We start from the raw sequence: 19,419 nt of genomic DNA on the forward strand, positions 1-19,419 counted from the left end.
GGCCTAGAAATTTGACCTAATGCATGTGCTAAAAACTGTACACAAGAAGGTCAGTTACACCATTCAGATTTCAGATAATGACATTTCAGTTTATGTGGGGAACAAAAAACATGTGAAAAAACAGTTTGCTACCGATGTTATAAATGTCGGATGTTGAGGACATGTCGGAGAAAATTACATATCTGATGGCGGATGTGGGTATATATAGGAGATATTTAATAAATATTGGGGTGATCATATCATAGATGTCCGTACTTGATGTAGTTGATGCACCAGGGCATGGAGCTATGGAGAAAGGTGGTATCATGTGATAAGCTTTGCAAACGAATTTGTCTCAAGCGAGCCCTAATTCTTCTTTTCTGTTATTTACATAAGTAGATATTTTTGGGTTTAGACCCCTATTGAACTATAAATCCAAATCAATCATTTAAAACAAATAAAAGTTCAAATCGATATTGCGACAATTCGGACAATTTTGTGACCGAAATCTCAACCAGATATATCAGAAAAATCATAAAATATTGCCCAAATTTTGCAAAAGAGGTAAATGATATTAAGATCATGCCATTTTGTTGGAAGCCTTATAAAAGAATATATCGGCCAATATAATCAGCCATCCCAGGGATATATAAAACAATGCGCGCTACGGTGCTACTAGACATTACTTTAGTGATCACACTACATATTCTAAATTAGTAACCACATTTTCATAAATTAGAAACGCTTGTAATATACAGATCCATGGGTTGATATAACAATCTAGAACTGTATAGAAACTTAGGATATCTCCTGAATGAAGAAGAAGAGCTGCAGCCCACTTTCATCCATCAATGAGCCAGGTGATGTGGTCCAAGATAACATTTTTCAAATGAAACAGGCAGAACTGGAGCTAAAATAGGTATGAAAGTTGCTTACAGAATCTTTTCGTAGAACACGGTCTACATTCCATTTCAAATGAATTCTCAACCAACATTCTGAACTTTCTAGAATGAGTTGATGAAGCTAGATGAATAAAAATTTTGGAATATTAATATCAATGATATCCAGGGGGTAGGTAAGTGGGTGAAAGGGAGGGAGGGAAAGATAATTTTTCATTTTGGAGATAGGTCCCCTGAGGGTAATAGAGTCAGAAATTTCACCCACTGTGTGCATAAGTGGAACAACACGATATTAGATGGGGCCTATGTGCAATTTAGCCAACCGCTAATAGATAATCCAAAACAAAGAATAACAAAGAGTGACTTAAATTCCCTGACCATACATTGTGATATAACATAATACTGAATGTTATGATGAGTAATCAACCACTCCCTCTCGCTTTGCCAGTCTTCAATCTTAAAGCAAAATCTACTTTGGTAAATCTAATATGTGACTTCCCTCATTTCTTGAGAACAAATGTCATGTCTAAACCACCCCTACCCTCCAGACACACGAGCCTAGTCCTGACGTAAGAATTGAAAAAAAAATGGGTAAAAAAACATTTTCTAGAAATTAGTTCTGCCCATTCAACTAAAAGACAATAATGAAAAGGGTACAAAACTGGAAAGAATGGAGTGTCCAACTAAAAAACAGAAATAAGGGTTTTAAAAGGTAAAAGTGCAAAGACAAGTGAAAAGTAATGACAACCAAACAAAGTAAGGGAAAAGGCCACAGTTTCATGCTAGATTAAAAATCCCGCAAAAAAAAGGCCAAAAAATAACCAATAGCTAGTTATCTCAGTTCAGAAGCCAAAGACCTCAAAAAATAAGTTAAGCAAAAAGAAACTAAAGATGCCAGGACTCTTGAGGTATATCTGCAAAGTCCAAATTATGATGTCTTTTTACATAGGATAGGACATGTCTTTCAGATATGCTTCGATAAACAATGATCGTTCTTATAAGCATTAAGATCAGAGAGGGATTGACAGTGATAAAAACAAAGGCAATGAACGATAAAGAAAAGGTTAATAAGAGTAATTATTTCCAATACTGCCATTAGAAGCACACTAAGGAAATAGTGTAACAAAATGTATAAAGGCCGGTTTGTCTTGATATCCGAGTAATCCTCATGTAAAAAGAGAAGCGAAGAAACAACAATCCTATGCTACATAGAGTTATTGCTTCCAAGCAGGCCTTTGTTATAGATCGAAGGATCACCTTGCAGGTTAGTAATACCCTGCAAACTGATGCTCTCACTGTTCCTTTAGCATCAACGGAAGTAGACAGAATAACTCCCCCTTGATCAAGTAAAACTATTAAACCATTGCCTACTGCTGCTAATAAGAAAATCAACAATTTTTAGCCTACGTTGTATTGTTCACTGCTGCACAATATGGTGTGACTGTTCGCACTGGTCTACTAAATAATAAAACTTCATACAGGAACCTTGCAAAGAAAAAAGAAACCATAATCTAAGAAAGTAGAAAATAATATAATAATTCGATAACATGCAAGGAAGAATTCATAGCTAAAAAAACTAACATGCAGGAAGCGATTAGACAAAGATAAGATTGCCCACAACAGTGCTCACCCGTTGAATACGTGTACGCTTCTGAAAGATTTGTTCTTCATAAACTGCAACTGACTGAATAAAATGCTCGACCCTCTCCAGAGACACCTAACACATCAAATAACCAGACCTTAAAAACTGCAATACCATGTATCATAAATTACAGGGAAAGTCAATAAATATGCATATCTAATAATGGTTTCATCATTGATGCTCCAAAAAGGGGTGCAATTCAACTTCTATGTTTATTTTTTAGGAAGGTTGTATTGTCTGTTTGTTTGCTTTGGGTGGCGGGAAGGAGATTGGAGTGAGAACTTATCATCAAATATAACAAAATCCTAAGTACAATCATTTCAGATCATGTCCAACAAAAGAGAATAAGATTGCATGCAATCTTGTTAAGATATTCAACTATGGAGAAAATAAATCAAGCACAACAAATTTGACACCAGAAACCTAACAATATATAGTCCATGTGGATCATTGTCTGAGGATATTGGACTACATGACTTCAACATCCTGAAGAGCATAAATGTAGATTTCAAACCCGCAGTAGAAGTAATTGACTCTATACTATAAATATGGAGGACCCAAGGATAGCAGACATACAAAAAACTGAGAGCAGAGATTTTGCAGCTCACTTAATCTCTACCATTAGATACATTGCAACAATTCTAAAGATGATCTCCACTACTACTATCTTGTTGTCTTTTATAATAACCTGATGAGGATTGAGGGTTAGATGAAGAGCTGGACTAATGGACGGGAAGTGTCATAGAAGAAGAAATCACGGAGCAAGGGATCAGAGCACCGAAAGAGACAGAAGTTCTTTCTTTTCAGGAAAGCATAGAGAGTGAAAGTTATACTCTTAGCTGGTTCCAGAAGTATGCTCTTTTCTATCTTTAAAAATTTTAACTGAGATACAGATTTTTTTTAACTTTCTTAGCTGGCTTCATTTGTTTATTTTTTGTTCTTTTTTACTCTGATGGAAGATTCAAAGTACGGTATTCTTCCTAGATGGTTATATTTTGATCTCGTGAATCATGACCTAACGGTATGCAATTGTTTACATCTCCTACAGTGAATAACAATTCCACTATTAGTCCATGAGCAACATGAGTGATAGTCATTATGAAGCCTCAGGATCGAAATAAACAAAAATAAAAGAGAACCAATGCAGGTTCACAGGCTTGCAATTCCCAAAAACATGAAATTTAACAAAATGTGCTACCTCTAAATAAAAATCAAAGAGGTTGTCTGATAAGAGAAAAATTACCTCCCCAGCATCAGTGAGGTAACCGCCCATCGCTGAGAAATCCCTTCTATAGATAAACATGAGCAGATTGATTGCGCCCTAAAACACAAAGAGATCACAGGAAATAAGATATGAGCAACTCGACATATTCAAGCTCAGGATATACAGCGAATAAATGTGTGCTCAACAATGAAGTGAAAGAAGTCAGGCGTCAAGCTTAAAATTTTCAAGAACGTGATAAGGCCTGTTATGAACCTCACGGATTTCAAGAGTGGGCATGTGTGGTAAAAAGTCATTTCCCACAAAGAAGCACATGAAAACAAAATCATCCACAATACGTTCAAAGTTTATCTCAAACGGAGGATCTGATATGGCCAGATCATTCTCCAAGTACTCCCGCAAGACCCAGATGTTCAGGAACTGCCAACAGAAGAAAAGAATAAGTCGCGTGATGATATATAACTAATAGAAATTGTATAAAAAAAGCCAAAACATGAATTTCAGAATTGAAATATAAACATGCTTCACATCCGAAAAGTCACCTGATATTTCTTCTTGTGAATGGGAATATAAATCTTGTCATTTGCTTCGGATCCACTACATTCAGCTGCAAGATGTCCAACTTGACCACAGGAAAAGCATTTCTCCTGTTGCCCTGGCATTGTAACCACCTGTATAACCAGTCAAGCATTACCCATAAAGAAGACATTGCGTATGGAAACATATTAAAGGTCACATGCATTTATGAAATATATATTTCTCTCATAAAGATGCAGGAAGCATTTACATACCTCTCTTAAAATTGAGAAATAAACTTCATGTGTAGCAAGAGAGAGCATTATCAGATCTGCATCCTGCACATAAAAAAGGTCTGGACGATGGCGGTGGTGTGGGAATAGAAAAAAGAGGGAGAAATTTTTCAAAACAACGAGTCAGAAGTGTAAATGTTATGTGAAGAACTCACCAATCCATATAGACAATGGTGCGTGTTTGGATTAAAACCACGAAGATTACGCTGCAGCCGTATGTAGGTCATGATTTTGTGCTCTCCTTCGCCAGGAACATTTGAATCAGATAAGACTACCTTCACATAATCACCCAATGGAGAGCTCCATGAATATATTTAGAGTAATAAGTATCCTGAAAACCAAAGCAATTGAAAGAAAACCAGCAATGATTACATTGCTGTGCAAAGAATGGCCAGGTTGAGCAAGGACTTGAATGGCGCTGCATAATTGACATCTAGATCCCTACCTTTGTAGACTGCCATCCTGGAGTCCGGTTCAATCTCAAATGTATGTAATATTGAAGTGCAACAGAGAGGGAAGCCATGAACTCAGTCCCAGGAGTAATAACATTAGAGTCGGATGTTTCAGATTTCTCTTTAAATGTTTTTCTTCCTTCAGCCTCAAACTCCTGTCTCAGTCTCTCCTCTTCTGCGGCCTAAGAGATCCATCATTTGAGGAATAGAATAATGGACACGTAGTAGTCCAAAATAAGTAAAAAGTATATGCTTACTGTTTCAGCTGCATCTTTTGCAGCTCTGAAACGCCGAGATCTTTGCTGATTCATTTTAGCCCTGGGAGCTACACCATCTGAAATGTTTATGGCCAAATGTACAAATGAGAATTGTAGACAACCAAAAGACAGTTGGATTTAAGTACGAGGAAATAAAAAACCTTGCTGAAACTCACCAATTGCCATGTACAGCAGCTTTCTGGGGCGAACAAGCCCAAATATATGATCAATATAGCCAAAGATAGAATTGAAAACTTCATGATAAGAGGTAGGTGAAGGCTGAATGGGAAAACAGTGGAGTTAGTATTCACTACCGATAGTTCAAAAGACACAGTTTGATATAGTTTAAATCTGTACTTAACACAAAGTGACACTTTGATATATTTTTTCCCCTAAAATAGAATTTTCTCTATTAGGCTCTCGACCTTTATCTTATACTCAAAAGTTGAATACAATTCCTTGTATTATCGTCTTCTCCCTACCAATGTTACAGAATGCGCTAGGCGGACTAGGTGTTTGAACCAGCGCCTAGATGCCTACGCATGTCGGTGTTTTTTAAATTATTTAATTATAATAATTGATAAAAAAAATATGCATTAAATTGTAGGTTGCTTAAAAAATCACTGTAGATAGTTAATCCCCGCAAAACACTGATTACAGAAGTTACAATCTGACGACTTTCACAACAACATACGAAGGTCACAATCTGACGACTTTTGAGGGTTACAACTGACAACTCTCACACCTCAGAGAGCCAAATGTCAGGATTACAAGATGACAATCTTTGTAACGCTCTAACAAACGAGATTACAAGTTGATAGTCTCTTCAAAGCAAAATGCGGAGCTCATCGCTGCGTTCCAAGATCGACGCGGAGCTCACTACCGCGTTTTCAGCCCAATACGCGAAGCTCACTACCGTGTTTTATAATCTAAACGCGAGGCTCATTCCCAGAACGCGAATCTCGCGTTTGACTCATTCAAACACATTTTAGACAGTTCCAAAACTGTTTTACACAAATTAAGGGCATTAAACCCTCATTAAGGAACGATTTAAGGGGTCAGTTACACCCCTTAAACCCCTATAAATAGCTGAGAAGTCAGCTACAAAAGGGATTCTTCTCTTTTTGAATCATCTTTGATTGGCTTTTGTGGAAGCTTTTGAGAACTTTTGGCATGGCTTCTTGAACCCATTTCGATTATCTCTTGAGATAGGCTTTTTTGGCTAAAAATGATTAATTTTATTTCTCAAATCAACTCTTCCCAATAGTTCCTAACTTGGCTAGAGTTTAAAACTTGCTCGGCGAGTGCTCCTCAAACTCGCCTAGAGTTTAAAACTTGCTCGGCAAGTTCCTCTAAAACTCATTTAGAGTTCTAAACTTGCTTTACAAGTTCTTCCTGACATCAAGTCAAGAGGAATAGACTAACGTTCCACGAAGTGAAGTGCTCGGATCGTCAACGGGATACAATAATCAAACTCTCATCGTCACCAAGAAGAACCCAGCTTTAAACAAAGGGAAAGGTCATTGTCGATCTTTCTCTCTTTTGTAAATCGAAAAATCAATAAGAGAAATTATAATTTTTTTTCTAAGTCAGTTAGAGAGAGATTACTATGAGAGATTGTATTTACTCTTTTCCTAAGTCATTTAGGTTGATTAATACAAATACATTTCCTCTCATTTCTTCTTTAATTTTTTTCTGACAAACATAAATTCATATAAATTTGTAAAAAAAGATAGCAATATTAGATTCACAATAAACTATGCATACTTAAATACTAATAGCCAAAATAATAACTAACAATGTTATAAAAAACGCTAGGAGACCTAGACATTGGACCCGACGGCTAGAGCCTAGGAGATGTTTATTTTTTAATTACAATAATTGATAGTAAACGTCAATGTTATAGAAAATTTAGATGCCGGACTGATGTCTAAGCGGATTTCTTTCTTCATTTAGGTGGTGATAGATGAGATTTTGCTAAAGGTCAGAGGATGTAGTGGAGGTATTCATATTTGGAGGTTAAAGGAGCTTGAAGGAGGTTAAAGGATGTAGAGGCTGCAACACAGAAAATTACGATCAATTTCTAAAGGATGCAGTCCATGTAAGCAAACAATGTTGCTCTAAACACTCTCAAAATCTAGATGGACAACTTAGATACCGCTCAGGTGCTAATTAGGTGGCTTAGGTACTAGGCGGACTAAGCGGAGGCTTTTTAAAATAGTGCTCCCTATCAGATTTTTCTCTATTTCGAAGAAGTTTGGAGGCTAAATCCTAGGTTGCATTGGTTAACTGATTAGCAAAAATCAAGGTCGGCCATCAGACAATTGGACTTCCAGAGATTGTGATAAGCACTAGCCTCGACACATTCTCTGTTCAGTAGTTAGACAATAACACCAATCTAAGCTAGGCTAACTTTCTAATAAAATTTGATAATCTAGTTATGAGTTTGTACTATGCAGACAACCATGTTGTGATTGGAAGGACATAACAAATGATCCACCTGCTTCTATAAATGATGTAACGATATGATAAATACTTGAGTTACAGTGAGTTACAGAACAGACTCCTGATTACTTTTCACTGATTGACTCACTTGCTGGTTGCATGAAATGTTCCACATTTTATACGAGACTTGCAACTTACAAATTACAATATAGAAATGAGTAATAACAACCCTATACGAGTCTGTAATTATCCCTATGCTCAGAACAATGTGAGTAGTGAGTACTAATGGTTACATGCCGATTTTTCCTTTCCGAAGTATGGATGGGTGTGGGAGGAACTTTCAATGTAGCCTGTGTTATCAATGTGCAATGTAGACTGTGTTATCGATGCGCAATGTGCAATGTAGAGCACAAAGTCTCTTTACGCGCACTTGCGCAAAGTGTGAGGCAATGTGCGAGCCCGAGTGAATACTTTTTTAAGATAGATACTCAAACATGAAAGAACATGTTTATGAATTTCACATAAAAATTATGTCAACATAGATAGTATCTACTAACAAATCACACCATAACATCTTAATTCATAATGCCAACACATCCAACACAGAAGTAAAGTTCATAAGCTTCCAACCAAAGGTCAAATCAAGATTAATAATGAAACAAAATCAAATTGTAAATGAGAGCAGGCTACTAAAATGACCAAATAAGGTAAATTTTCTTTTCAGGATATGGGTTATTGGGTATAAGGACCCGATTGAAATGTTAAAGGATAGAATTATATGATGCAATGCCTTGAATGTGACTTGTGCGAAGCACAAAAAGGCGCTACTGCGTCAGTTGCTCTCTGCCACCGCTCCACATCACAGGGTGCAAAAGGCGCAATGAATTATTGGGTATAAGGAACATAATTGTATGAAGCTATGCCTTGAATGCCGTCTATGTGAAGCACAAAAAGGCGCTGACGCGTCAAATGCAGGACGCTTCGCAACCGCCCCGCATCACAGGGCACATAACTAGCAATCAGGCGCGCACCTTTGATAACACTGAACAGGTGTGTAAATACTAAAGTTCATTAAACTTCAGAATATGAGTCTATTGCAGGTTTAACCATTTTGAGAATTTGTTTATGATATAAAGTAAGGTAGATGACAGGAGAGGATTTCAGCAATTAGATGAACTACACTTGGCAACAACTTTCAGATAGCTGCATATGCATCACACTCAATTTTAAGTCCTAGGCTTATCACCGTAATTTTTAGTGGTATTGAAATGCCCATATTAATGGTGAATGCAACTACATATGGACAAATGCACAAAAACAAACAACTTTTTTTCTCATATTAGGCAATAAATTTTATTCTGTATTATATTCGGCTCCCAATCTTAAAAATTGTAAGTTTCGCCCTCAATCTTCATTCTTCTTCAAAACAGTGGTATTATTTAAACTGGACAAATTTTCAAAACAGTCCCTTTTGGACTTTTAATCCCAAAAAACGCTCTATTTTGAACTTAATTACAAAAACCGACTTATTCTAAAACCATGTCGATTTTTGTAAAAAAACTTTCGAAACTTCACGGGACTTCAAGTCCCATGAAGTTTAGCAGCCAAGTTGTTATGCTGCTAAACTTCACGGGACTTCAAGTCCCGTGAAGATTTTTTAACGTTCGAACAAATACTCAAAAACTTCATGGGACTTGAAGTCCCGTGAAGTTTGAGGTTGATTTTTCTAGAGAATCGACTCTCTGAAAAATCTACCATGTAACTCCACGGGACTTCAAGTCCCGTGGAATTGAGTTGCCCTCCTATAAAAACGCAACTCCCTTTCTCCCTTGAAACCCAACATTCTCTCTCTCCCAAAACCCTAACCTCACCCGACCCTCTCTATCTCTCTCTCCCAAAACCCTAGCTCCGTCCATCCTCACCCGACCACCTCACCTCCCCACGCCGACGCCGTCCCCACCGTCGACCATCACCGCCATCGTCACCGTCGGAGATCACCGGAATTAGGGCATCGTCAAAAAATTAAGGTAAAATTTTAAAAAAAATCTATTTTAATTTTTTATATATTCTCTCAATATCTTGATGATTACTTGTAAGAAATTAGCTTTTAAAATAAATTTGGAAATATGTTGGGCATTTTGTGAAGAAAAATTAAACAATATTGTGTATGAGGTTAGAGGGGAAAATATTGAAATTTGTAACCGTGAAGTTAATATTAAGGCTTGACATTTGGTTAAAATTTCTAATATTAAAATTAGGTTAAAATTTTCTCAATATCTTGGCTAACATTTTGGTTAAAATTTCTAATATCGATCAAAGAGATTCACTATGTAAAATTATGAGTTTCTAATATTAATATTGAATTTTTTACTCCTCAGGGGTAACGATGAACAATCGAGTCCTAGTTTTTTGTTCATATGATGGGAAGATTAACTATCTCCAAAATAATATGTCCGTTTATGAAGGAGGTGTGACGAAGCCCTTGTTTATATCAAAGTCGTGTACTTTCGATGAATTGGTTAATGAATTACACAAACTTGTATTAACCAACTCACGTGAGTATCAACTCAATGTTATTTGCAATTATCCCGTTGGGGGAATAGAACAAGCGACGTTCAAATATCAAGTGACTATGATATGGGTCTCATTGGAGTCTTACACGACGAGAAGCGTTCGGCAGAATTGTTTATTGAAAAACATCAGAGGAATTTGGGTAAATCGGTGAATCACGACGGAATGTATTCCCACATATTGGAGGACCTTGAAGTTAACTCCGTCAGCTTTTTATCTCCGCAACAAGATGAAGACTGGACACAGTCACAATACATGAGCGGTCCTTCGTTTGTGGGCATGTCAAATGCTTTCGGTACTAACACAGCCCATCAAGATGATAATGCAAGTGTCGAATCCGATGATGGTGATGAAAAGGACGGCTTACAAATTAATAGCATGACGTTGATAGATCGTGATGAAACGGACAACTAACACATTGACGGATGTTATACTAATAATGATTATGTCATGTTAGAGGATCCACCGCCCGATGAACTTCAAGAAGAAAAATGGATTGGTAACTCCATGATGAAAAGTATTCCTATCGGCACTAATATCGTTAATGATACACAAGACGAGGACTTCTCATTCATGAAAGGGGATTTATTTGAAAGTAAGAAGACATTGATCCATGCACTTCGGTTGTATGCCATTGAAAAAATATCAAGTTTAGACCAATAAAAAATAACACAACAAGCTATAATGTGATTTGTTTTTATCACGAAGATGGAGAAGACGAAGATAACAGTGGACACCACGACGGAAATGTGAAATGTTCTTGGAAGCTGAATTCACGTTCGGGTGTAAGAGTAGGCAGGCAATTTAAAATCACGGCTTACAACGGACTCCACACATGTAGCAATTCTCGATTAGAGATGAATAACAAGCATGCGTCCTCTTCTTTTATATATCGATTGATTTTATCGTATCTAAGGGACAATCTTGATCTAAGGCCAAAAGGATATCTGTATTCTAGTGTATACTGTGTGCGGCTTGGATGTATCATACAACAAGTGTTTAAATGCTAGGAGGAAGACGATGATAAAAATATTTGGGGATTGGGATAAATCTTATGAGATCTTACCATATTATCTCGAAGCACTCGAAAGAGAAAATCCGGGGATGTTTATGAATTATCATCAGAACCTGTTGATGGCGGAGAATGTCGATTCACAAGTGTATTTTGGGCATTTGGCCTTGTATTGAGGCTTTCAGATATTATCTTTCTATTCTTAGTATCGATGGCACCCATTTGTACGGTAAGTACAAAGGCGTTTTGCTTGTTGCAATCGGAATTGACGTAGATGACGAATTATTTTCTTTGACGTTTGCAGTAGTTAATGTTGAAAACACAGTGAATTAGGCGTGGTTTTTTGCATGCATTAGATATCATATCCCTAGTGTGGGGGCACGGGTGATTACATTCATATCAGATATGATGAAAGGAATTCCAAAAACACTCCAACAACACTTTTCGTCGTCACATGCACATCGCTATTGCTTGCGACATATTAGGGATAACTTCAAGAAGAAGCATGGAAACGGGCAGGTTCAAAATCTTCCTTGGAAAGCCGGCTGTGCAACTTAACAACTTGGCTGCTAAACTTTACGGGACTTGAAGTCCCGTGAAGTTTCGGAAGTTTTTTTTTACAAAAACTGACCTGATTTCAGCGCTGAGGCTGAAACCAGGTCGGATTTCGTAATTAAGTTCAAAATAGGGCGTTGTTTGGGATTAAAAGTCCAAAAGGGACTGTTTTGAAAATTTGTCCTATTTAAACTACTTAATGTGTCCGGGGTTGCAAATTGCAAATAAGAGGGTGTTTTTTTCAAAACATATAATGAATTTAGGTGTGTAAATCACAAATGTAAAGATTTGGAAAAGCCTAATACAAAATTAAAAATAAGAAAGAACTTAGGGTCTAACCTATTAAGTGGTGCATAATCACTCTAGAGACTAACTGATTTCCTTAAGTCACGAAAATGGACAGTCCATACCAAAAACAAACAATCAACAACCAGCAGAAAATCTAATGAACCAAAATTAATAAGAGATACGAGAAATTGAGAAATTGTTACCCTTCGTTCGGGATGAAAGCAGGGGTGAATGATTCCGTTCATGTCAAGATACAAATTATCGAATTCGACGCCATTAGGGTTAGGTTTTGTGAGATCGACGCCTCGATCCACCTCCATGGGCTCGTCCTCGATCACGTCGGCGATCGAGAGAGGGTAGCGATCGGCGACCCATCGGTAGAAAGCCGGAACCCCCATATCTCTCTCTCTCTCTCTCTCTCTCTCTCTCTACAAAAACGAAAGAAAAATGAGAAATTTTTGAAAACAACCCTTTTTAGGATGATATTAGCAAAAAGGACCGTATTTGAACAAAATGAGGTGCAAGGGGAGAAGTTAATTACACTGGATGGCTAGTCCCGTGTAATTACAAAGGGTAATTAACCACGTGAATTACATGAGACTAGCAGTCATGTCTAATTCGCGAATATAACTCCCGGCCACCTCTACCTACCCTCATACCCCACTTCATTTCCTAAAAAATCTTGTGACCCCCTCCCGAAAACCGACCTCCTTCTTGTTGGATTTGCTCGTAACTACCGCCGTCTCCAACGCACTTCACGACGAAGCTATCGACCACCATCGCCTCCAACGGACTTCACGACGAAGCTCTTGACCGCCGCCGCCTTCGACCAAGCTCGTGACAACAACCGCCTCCGACCACATCCACCAAGCTCCAATCAAGGTTAAAATTTTCTCTATTTTGTTGTTAATTTTGATGAATGATATGGAATGAGTAGAATTAGGGTTTAATTTTGATTAACAGCCACTGATTAACAGCCACTAATGTGAAAAAAAACTCTTCCTGTTATAAAATTGACCGCTTTCATCTAACGTGGGCTAAAGAGAATCGTTTTTGCTCATTTTGTTCAAATACGGTCGTTTTTGCTAATATTAGTCTAAAAAGGATTGTTTGCAAAAAATTCTCCCAATAAAAATGTCGATCTTGTCGATGGAGATGCAGCGAGTTGTGACACTAACCGTACTGTCGTGATTGTTGTCGAGGAATTTGTAAATAAGTTCGGGATAGTTTACAGTTTTGCAAATGGAAGCTTGTTTAACCTTTGCAAGGGTAGGTACCGTAAATAGAGATGCTAAACGGTATCCATGTCCGAGGAAATATACGTAATCATATACGTTAGGATATGGATATGGTTACTCAAACCCATAACCTATAAGATATGGTTACGGATATGTTTTTGTAGTGAAATATCTGTATTCGTATCCGAAATATCCGAATACATATTAGTCATACTCTTACGGTAGTTTCGATTCTTATATTATGGATTTGCGGTTTATTTTGATGATCAAGATGTCTAATCTTAATTTTTCAGTTATAATGAACATATTAACGAACTCTTTTGTATCACATGAACTATATTTTTCTGAGTAATATCTAGTTTTTTATATTCGTTTTATATTCGCATGCATATCTGTTTATATATCCGCTTGTATATCCGTAACCGTATTTGATTTTAGCGGATATGATTATGAATTTTTCTTACCGACATATATTTGTATCTGTATCCGTATCCGATATGGGTAAGCGGATATGAATATAGTAAGTATCATACCCAAGTCTTATCCGAACCGAATGCACTCCTAGTAGGTAAGCTCTTTTTGTATGTTCTTGGAAACTTTGAACTTTCATTTTAAACTCCTTCCACATGTAAACGCGTGAAGAGAATAGGTGGGCCAGACCCACGTGACCACGAATCCAGCGCGGCCTCGTTTCCGCGTGAAGAAAAGTGGTAGGCCAGGCCACGTGAAGTTCAACACGTGAAGAAACTTTTGATGCAAACCGCGTGAAGGGAAAGGCCCACCCAACTCGAATTCGAAGCTATATATAGCTTCAGGTTCCTATGTTTTCGTCTGTGCGAAGGAGTGCAGCAGTCAGCAATTTTCTTCTTTTTGGCGGCTACAGTGCTGAGAGAGAGAGAGGTGGCTGTCTCGGGTTTTGTGAAGAGAGAAAAAGTATTTGGAGGCTGGTCTTTTCTTGTGAAGAAAAGTAAGGAGCCTATTTGAGGGTTTAGATTGTGAGAGTTGTAAACCTATTGTATTCTTTTTCTCTTTAATAGTAAATCTCACCCTCCTTGCCCCGTGGATGTAGGCAGTTTGCTGAACCACGTAAAAATTGATTGTTTGAGTTTGTGGCCATTGTAATAGTTTTTTAGGATCCCTCGACGCGCAGTCCTAGAGCTGACGAGAGGAAGAGCAAATATCCCACTTTAATGGGATATTAGGCTTCAGATTCTTGTTCCCTTTGAGAAACAAGGATTCTTATCGATCTTTCTCTCTTATTGTGCACCAGAAACTCTGCCGAAATTTCCGCTGCCCACAACAAGTGGTATTAGAGCCCAGATTCCAGATCTAGGGTTTGGTTGGAGGAGTAGATCAATTTGGAAGCCCGTTTAGGACTTCGTTGGTGATAAAGGTGGGATCTTTTGGTAAAGACTCTATCTTTTAGTTTGGATCTATTCTTTGTTCGTTGGTGCGTAAGATGTCGGGGAAAGAAGGTGCTTCAGGTGTCGAGGGTGGTTCTTCTGGCGTGAAGACTATTCAGAGTTTGAATATCCACTCTATGAAGATAGATGTGGAGAAATTTAATGGCACAAACAACTTTAGTTTATGGAGATACGAGGTTTTGGATGCGCTGAACGCGCAGAATTTGGAGGATACATTGGAGTTAGATGGCAAGCCAGAGGAGATTGAAGAGAAGGTTTGGAAGAAGATGAATCGAACGGCGTGTGGTGTGATTAGATCTTGTTTGACTCAAGATCTAAAATATGATGTGATGAATGTGACTTCTGCAAAGAAGATTTGGGAGATTCTCGAAAGCAAGTATCCGACAAAGAGTGTTGAGAACCGCTTGCATTTGAAGAGGAGACTTTATCGTTTTCAGTTGAAGAAGGAAACCTCCATTAGAGATTACATGAACCACTACACAAAGCTTCTTGCGGATTTGGCGAACGTGGATGTTATAATTGAAGATGAGGACAAGGCGTTGTTGCTATTGAGTTCCTTGCCCGACGAGGAATATGAGACATTCGTCCTTACTCTTATTAATGGGAAGGTATCCCTTTCGTATAGTGAGGTCACTGCTGCTTTGGTGAATTATCAGCTTCGGAAGAAAGATAAGGAGAATTCGACTGAGTCGGTAGCAGAGGCGTTGGTCGCAAGAGGGAAGAATCCAAACCGGAAGAATTGGAAGTCACAGTCTAAAGTAGGGCATCCTACAATTAGAAAATATCAGTGTGCTTGGTGCAAGAAGACTGGTCATTGGAAGAAAGACTGCCCAAAGCTCGACGAATGGATGAAGAATAAGCAGAATGGAAAAGGGAAGCAGCCATCATCAGAAGCAAATATCGTATCGGATGGTAATAATTCTGACTCTTCTATTTATTCGCTTTCTATCAGTCCTACAGATAGCTATTCGGAGGAATCTGAATGGATGTTAGATAGTGGTGCGACCTATCATGTGTGCCCTAGAACGGAATGGTTTTCCAGTTTTGAGAAGCTGGTGGATAGTGGTATGGTGTACATGGCTGATAACCGTGCATGCCAGATCCTTGGGATAGGAAGAATTCACATCAAAATGTTTGACGGGACTGTTAGGGAGTTAAATGATGTGAGATATGTTCCTTCTTTAAGGAAGAACTTGATCTCGATTGGAGCTTTGGTTGGAGAGGGTCTGAAGGTTCGTGTTGAGAACATGGTTCTCGAGATTGCGAGAGACTCTCGTATTTTGATGAAGGGCGTCAGGAGAAATAACCTGTATTACTTGACTGGAGGTATAGTGGCAGGTGGAGAGCTGACGACTTCTGTTGATTCGACTAGACTGCGGCATTTGGGGCTTGGCCATTCCAGTATTGATTCCTCGCATAGATTGAAAGAGGGTGCAAAGACCTGCAGTTTGAAGTCCAGTGAACATGTTGATGTGAGCAAGAAGACCGAGGTGAAGTGTGGCACCTCTATTCACCGTGCTAAGGGTCGTTCTGGAGGAGTTCACGTGGATGTTTGGGGGCCTTCCAATGGGGCATCATTGGGAGGTAATAGGCGTTTGGTTTCCTTTGTTGGTGGCTGTTCTAGGCGTGTTTGGGTTGCAACTAAATCCCCGATGGATAAAGTCCTAGTAGTCTCTAATAGTTTGAAGAAGTGTGTGATAGACAGAAAGGTGAATGTACTCCATTCTGGTGGGAGGTACAAGATGGACCTATTTCTGTATTGGAGCTGAGCTCACGGCATTTCGAGACACTTCGTTGGAAAGGAAATCTTGGGGCAACTAAATAGGGTGACAAATTCGGAGAACCGTGCCTTGCTGGAGGAGGATCGGTGTTTGTGGTCGAGCAATGGTTTGCAGAAGAGTTTCTGGACAGAGGCTTCGACATATTTGGGTCATCCTATTAAAGAGTTGTTAACTGCTGTAATTGAAGGTAAAACTCAATTAGAAGATAGGTCTGGTAGTGTCACTTTGGTTGAGGCTTCGATGAGGAAGCCAATTGACTCTCAGCAGGTGGAGAGTTTTGGACAGACCTTAGAGGTTTTGCAGCGGGTGGAGACTGATGCTACTCCACATTGGGTGAGGATTTTCTCACATACTCCAGGTCATTCTGCATTGGTTGGGATTCCAGCTGAGGTGACACAGCGTGGAAGTCATTTGGATTTAGATGCAGATGATGAGTTGGTTTTTGACTCGAGTGCAGCTGACAGATATAGTTTGGATATGGTCATTGGTTCACCTCAGGTGGAGGTGTTTGAGGCCATTGGAGGTGCTATCAGCCGCAGAGTTGATGATATTGGAGAAGGGTTGCGAACTCTTCTATTGGTTTGAGGTCGTTCGCGGTCATTTGGGTGAACTACGTTCGGCTTGATTCCTTGGGCAAGAGGATACGTAGGCAGTCTTTATGATGCAGCCGGGTTTGGATTTTGATGGGGATGAGATCGATTTGGTGAGTTGATACTGACTTTTGGAGAGTGTTTGCATTCTCATTTGGGTTCTCGACTTGTTATGGATTGGGTCTGTTGTCGTGAATTGTTTCACGGTGTACTAGGCACAACAAATGAGACATTTGGTTTGGTTGGTGTCGGCTCAGTTTTGGGAAAACTTCACCGAGGTGGAGAATTGTAAACGCGTGAAGAGAATAGGTGGGCCAGACCCACGTGACCACGAATCCAGCGCGGCCTCGTTTCCGCGTGAAGAGAAGTGGTAGGCCAGGCCACGTGAAGTTCAACACGTGAAGAAACTTTTGATGCAAACCGCGTGAAGGGAAAGGCCCACCCAACTCGAATTCGAAGCTATATATAGCTTCAGGTTCCTAGGTTTTCGTCTGTGCGAAGGAGTGCAGCAGTCAGCAATTTTCTTCTTTTTGACGGCTACAGTGCTGAGAGAGAGAGGTGGTTGTCTCGGGTTTTGTGAAGAGAGAAAAAGTATTTGGAGGCTGACATTTTCTTGTGAAGAAAAGCAAGGAGCCTATTTGAGGGTTTAGATTGTGAGAGTTATAAACCTATTGTATTCTTTTTCTCTTTAATAGTAGATCTCTCCCTCCTTGCCCCGTGGACGTATGCAGTTTGCCGAACCACGTAAAAATTGATTGTTTGAGTTTGTGGCCATTGTAATAGTTTTTTAGGATCCCTCGACGCGCAGTCCTAGAGCTGACGAGAAGAAGAGCAAATATCCCACTTTGATGGGATATTAGGCTTCAGATTCTTGTTCCCTTTGAGAAACAATGATTCTTATCGATCTTTCTCTCTTATTGTGCACCAGAAACTCTGCCGAAATTTCCGCTGCCCACAACAAGTGGTATTAGAGAAAGCTAGAGAAAGCTGAGGAATAGTTATGCATCGGGATGCTAATTATTATTTAAAATAACTTGTTATTATATAAGCTAGAGAAAGCTGAGGAATAGTTATTAAACAATTATTCGTTCAAAATTTTCTTATAATTTATTTGGGCTAAAATACTAAATTGGTATATTTATACGAATACTTTTGCCAGTTTGGTATTTAAAAAAACTCCGGCAACAACAAGACATTAAAGCTCGGCCTTTTTGACAATAAGACTCATTTCTCAAAATTCCGATGAAAAAATTTGTTTTTAACCCCCTTATCTCCCAAAATTATTAAATTGATACCCAAAATTATCAAAAAAATATTTCATCCCCTTCCTCCCCCCTCCTCCTCCTCATCCTCCTCACCCATTCCCCTCTCCTCCCCTCCTCCCCCCTCCAGTCCCTCTCCCCACCTCACTCTTCAACGAAGCCCCCCCTCCGACCGTACAACTCTGTCGTCTCGTCCTGCCTACGCGTCGGGCGCCTCGGCCTCGCCCTTTCCCGCAGGCTCTTCGACGTGATGCCGGAGATGAACGTGCTCACTTGGACCTACATGATCAATGACCTGAGTCTTTTGATAGATGCGCTCAATTGCCCGAGTCTGTTTCAGTCAGAGAATCCAAAAGACAGCCTGAGATTTGAATATGCAGGTTAACTCACTACACATGGGAAAATAAATGTTGATGTGCAAATTGTTTTGAATTGCCAACGTCAAACTTTGAACCTAATGCCTTCTCAAAACTAGTGCCATAAAATGTTCATGCACTAGTAAAAATTCACGTATCCTAGACGGAATATTCTAGACAGAAATTTTTCCGTCTAGAATGTATTAAACTAGACGGAAAATTTCCGTCTAGAATATTCCGTCTAGGATAAATTATTCTAGACGGAAATTTCCGTCTAGAATAGTATTCTAGACGGTTTTTTTATTTTTAATTTTTTTTAAAAAATCCTGATATTCTAGATGGAAATTTCCGTCTAGAATGTATCCTAGACGAAAATTTCTGTCTAGAATACGTGCCCATTTAAAAAAAAATTAACCCGTCAAAACCCCCGCTGCCCTGCATTCCCCCAAAAATCGAAATTTTCATCCCCAAAATCAAAACCCCCGCTGCCCTCCATTCCCCCCAAAAAATCCTCAACTCCAACACCTCCCCCCCCCCCCCCTCCTCTCCCTCTCCCTACTCAACCTCACCCCCGACCCCTCCCTCCCCCTCTACTCCCTCTCCCTCCACGGCCTCCACCACCTCTCCCGCCTCCTCT

At 39.1% G+C, this 19,419-nt stretch overlaps 1 protein-coding gene across 1 annotated transcript in view; it reads right to left on the bottom strand.

The window, feature by feature from the left end:
• LOC109848512 (5'-3' exoribonuclease 4-like) overlaps positions 1–12,595 on the bottom strand; it is a 19,496-nt gene extending 6,901 nt beyond the window's left edge. The window contains 10 exon segments of the mRNA XM_020418030.1: positions 2,509–2,595; positions 3,764–3,841; positions 3,998–4,162; positions 4,285–4,413; positions 4,534–4,596; positions 4,707–4,826; positions 4,997–5,185; positions 5,261–5,337; positions 5,437–5,539; positions 12,335–12,595. Of these exon segments, the coding sequence (XP_020273619.1) occupies positions 2,509–2,595; positions 3,764–3,841; positions 3,998–4,162; positions 4,285–4,413; positions 4,534–4,596; positions 4,707–4,826; positions 4,997–5,185; positions 5,261–5,337; positions 5,437–5,539; positions 12,335–12,529 (1,206 nt within the window). The 5' untranslated portion in view covers positions 12,530–12,595.

Source organism: Asparagus officinalis, chromosome 7 (genome assembly GCF_001876935.1).
Source record: "Asparagus officinalis chromosome 7, Aspof.V1, whole genome shotgun sequence".
Classification (NCBI taxonomy): domain Eukaryota; kingdom Viridiplantae; phylum Streptophyta; class Magnoliopsida; order Asparagales; family Asparagaceae; genus Asparagus; species Asparagus officinalis.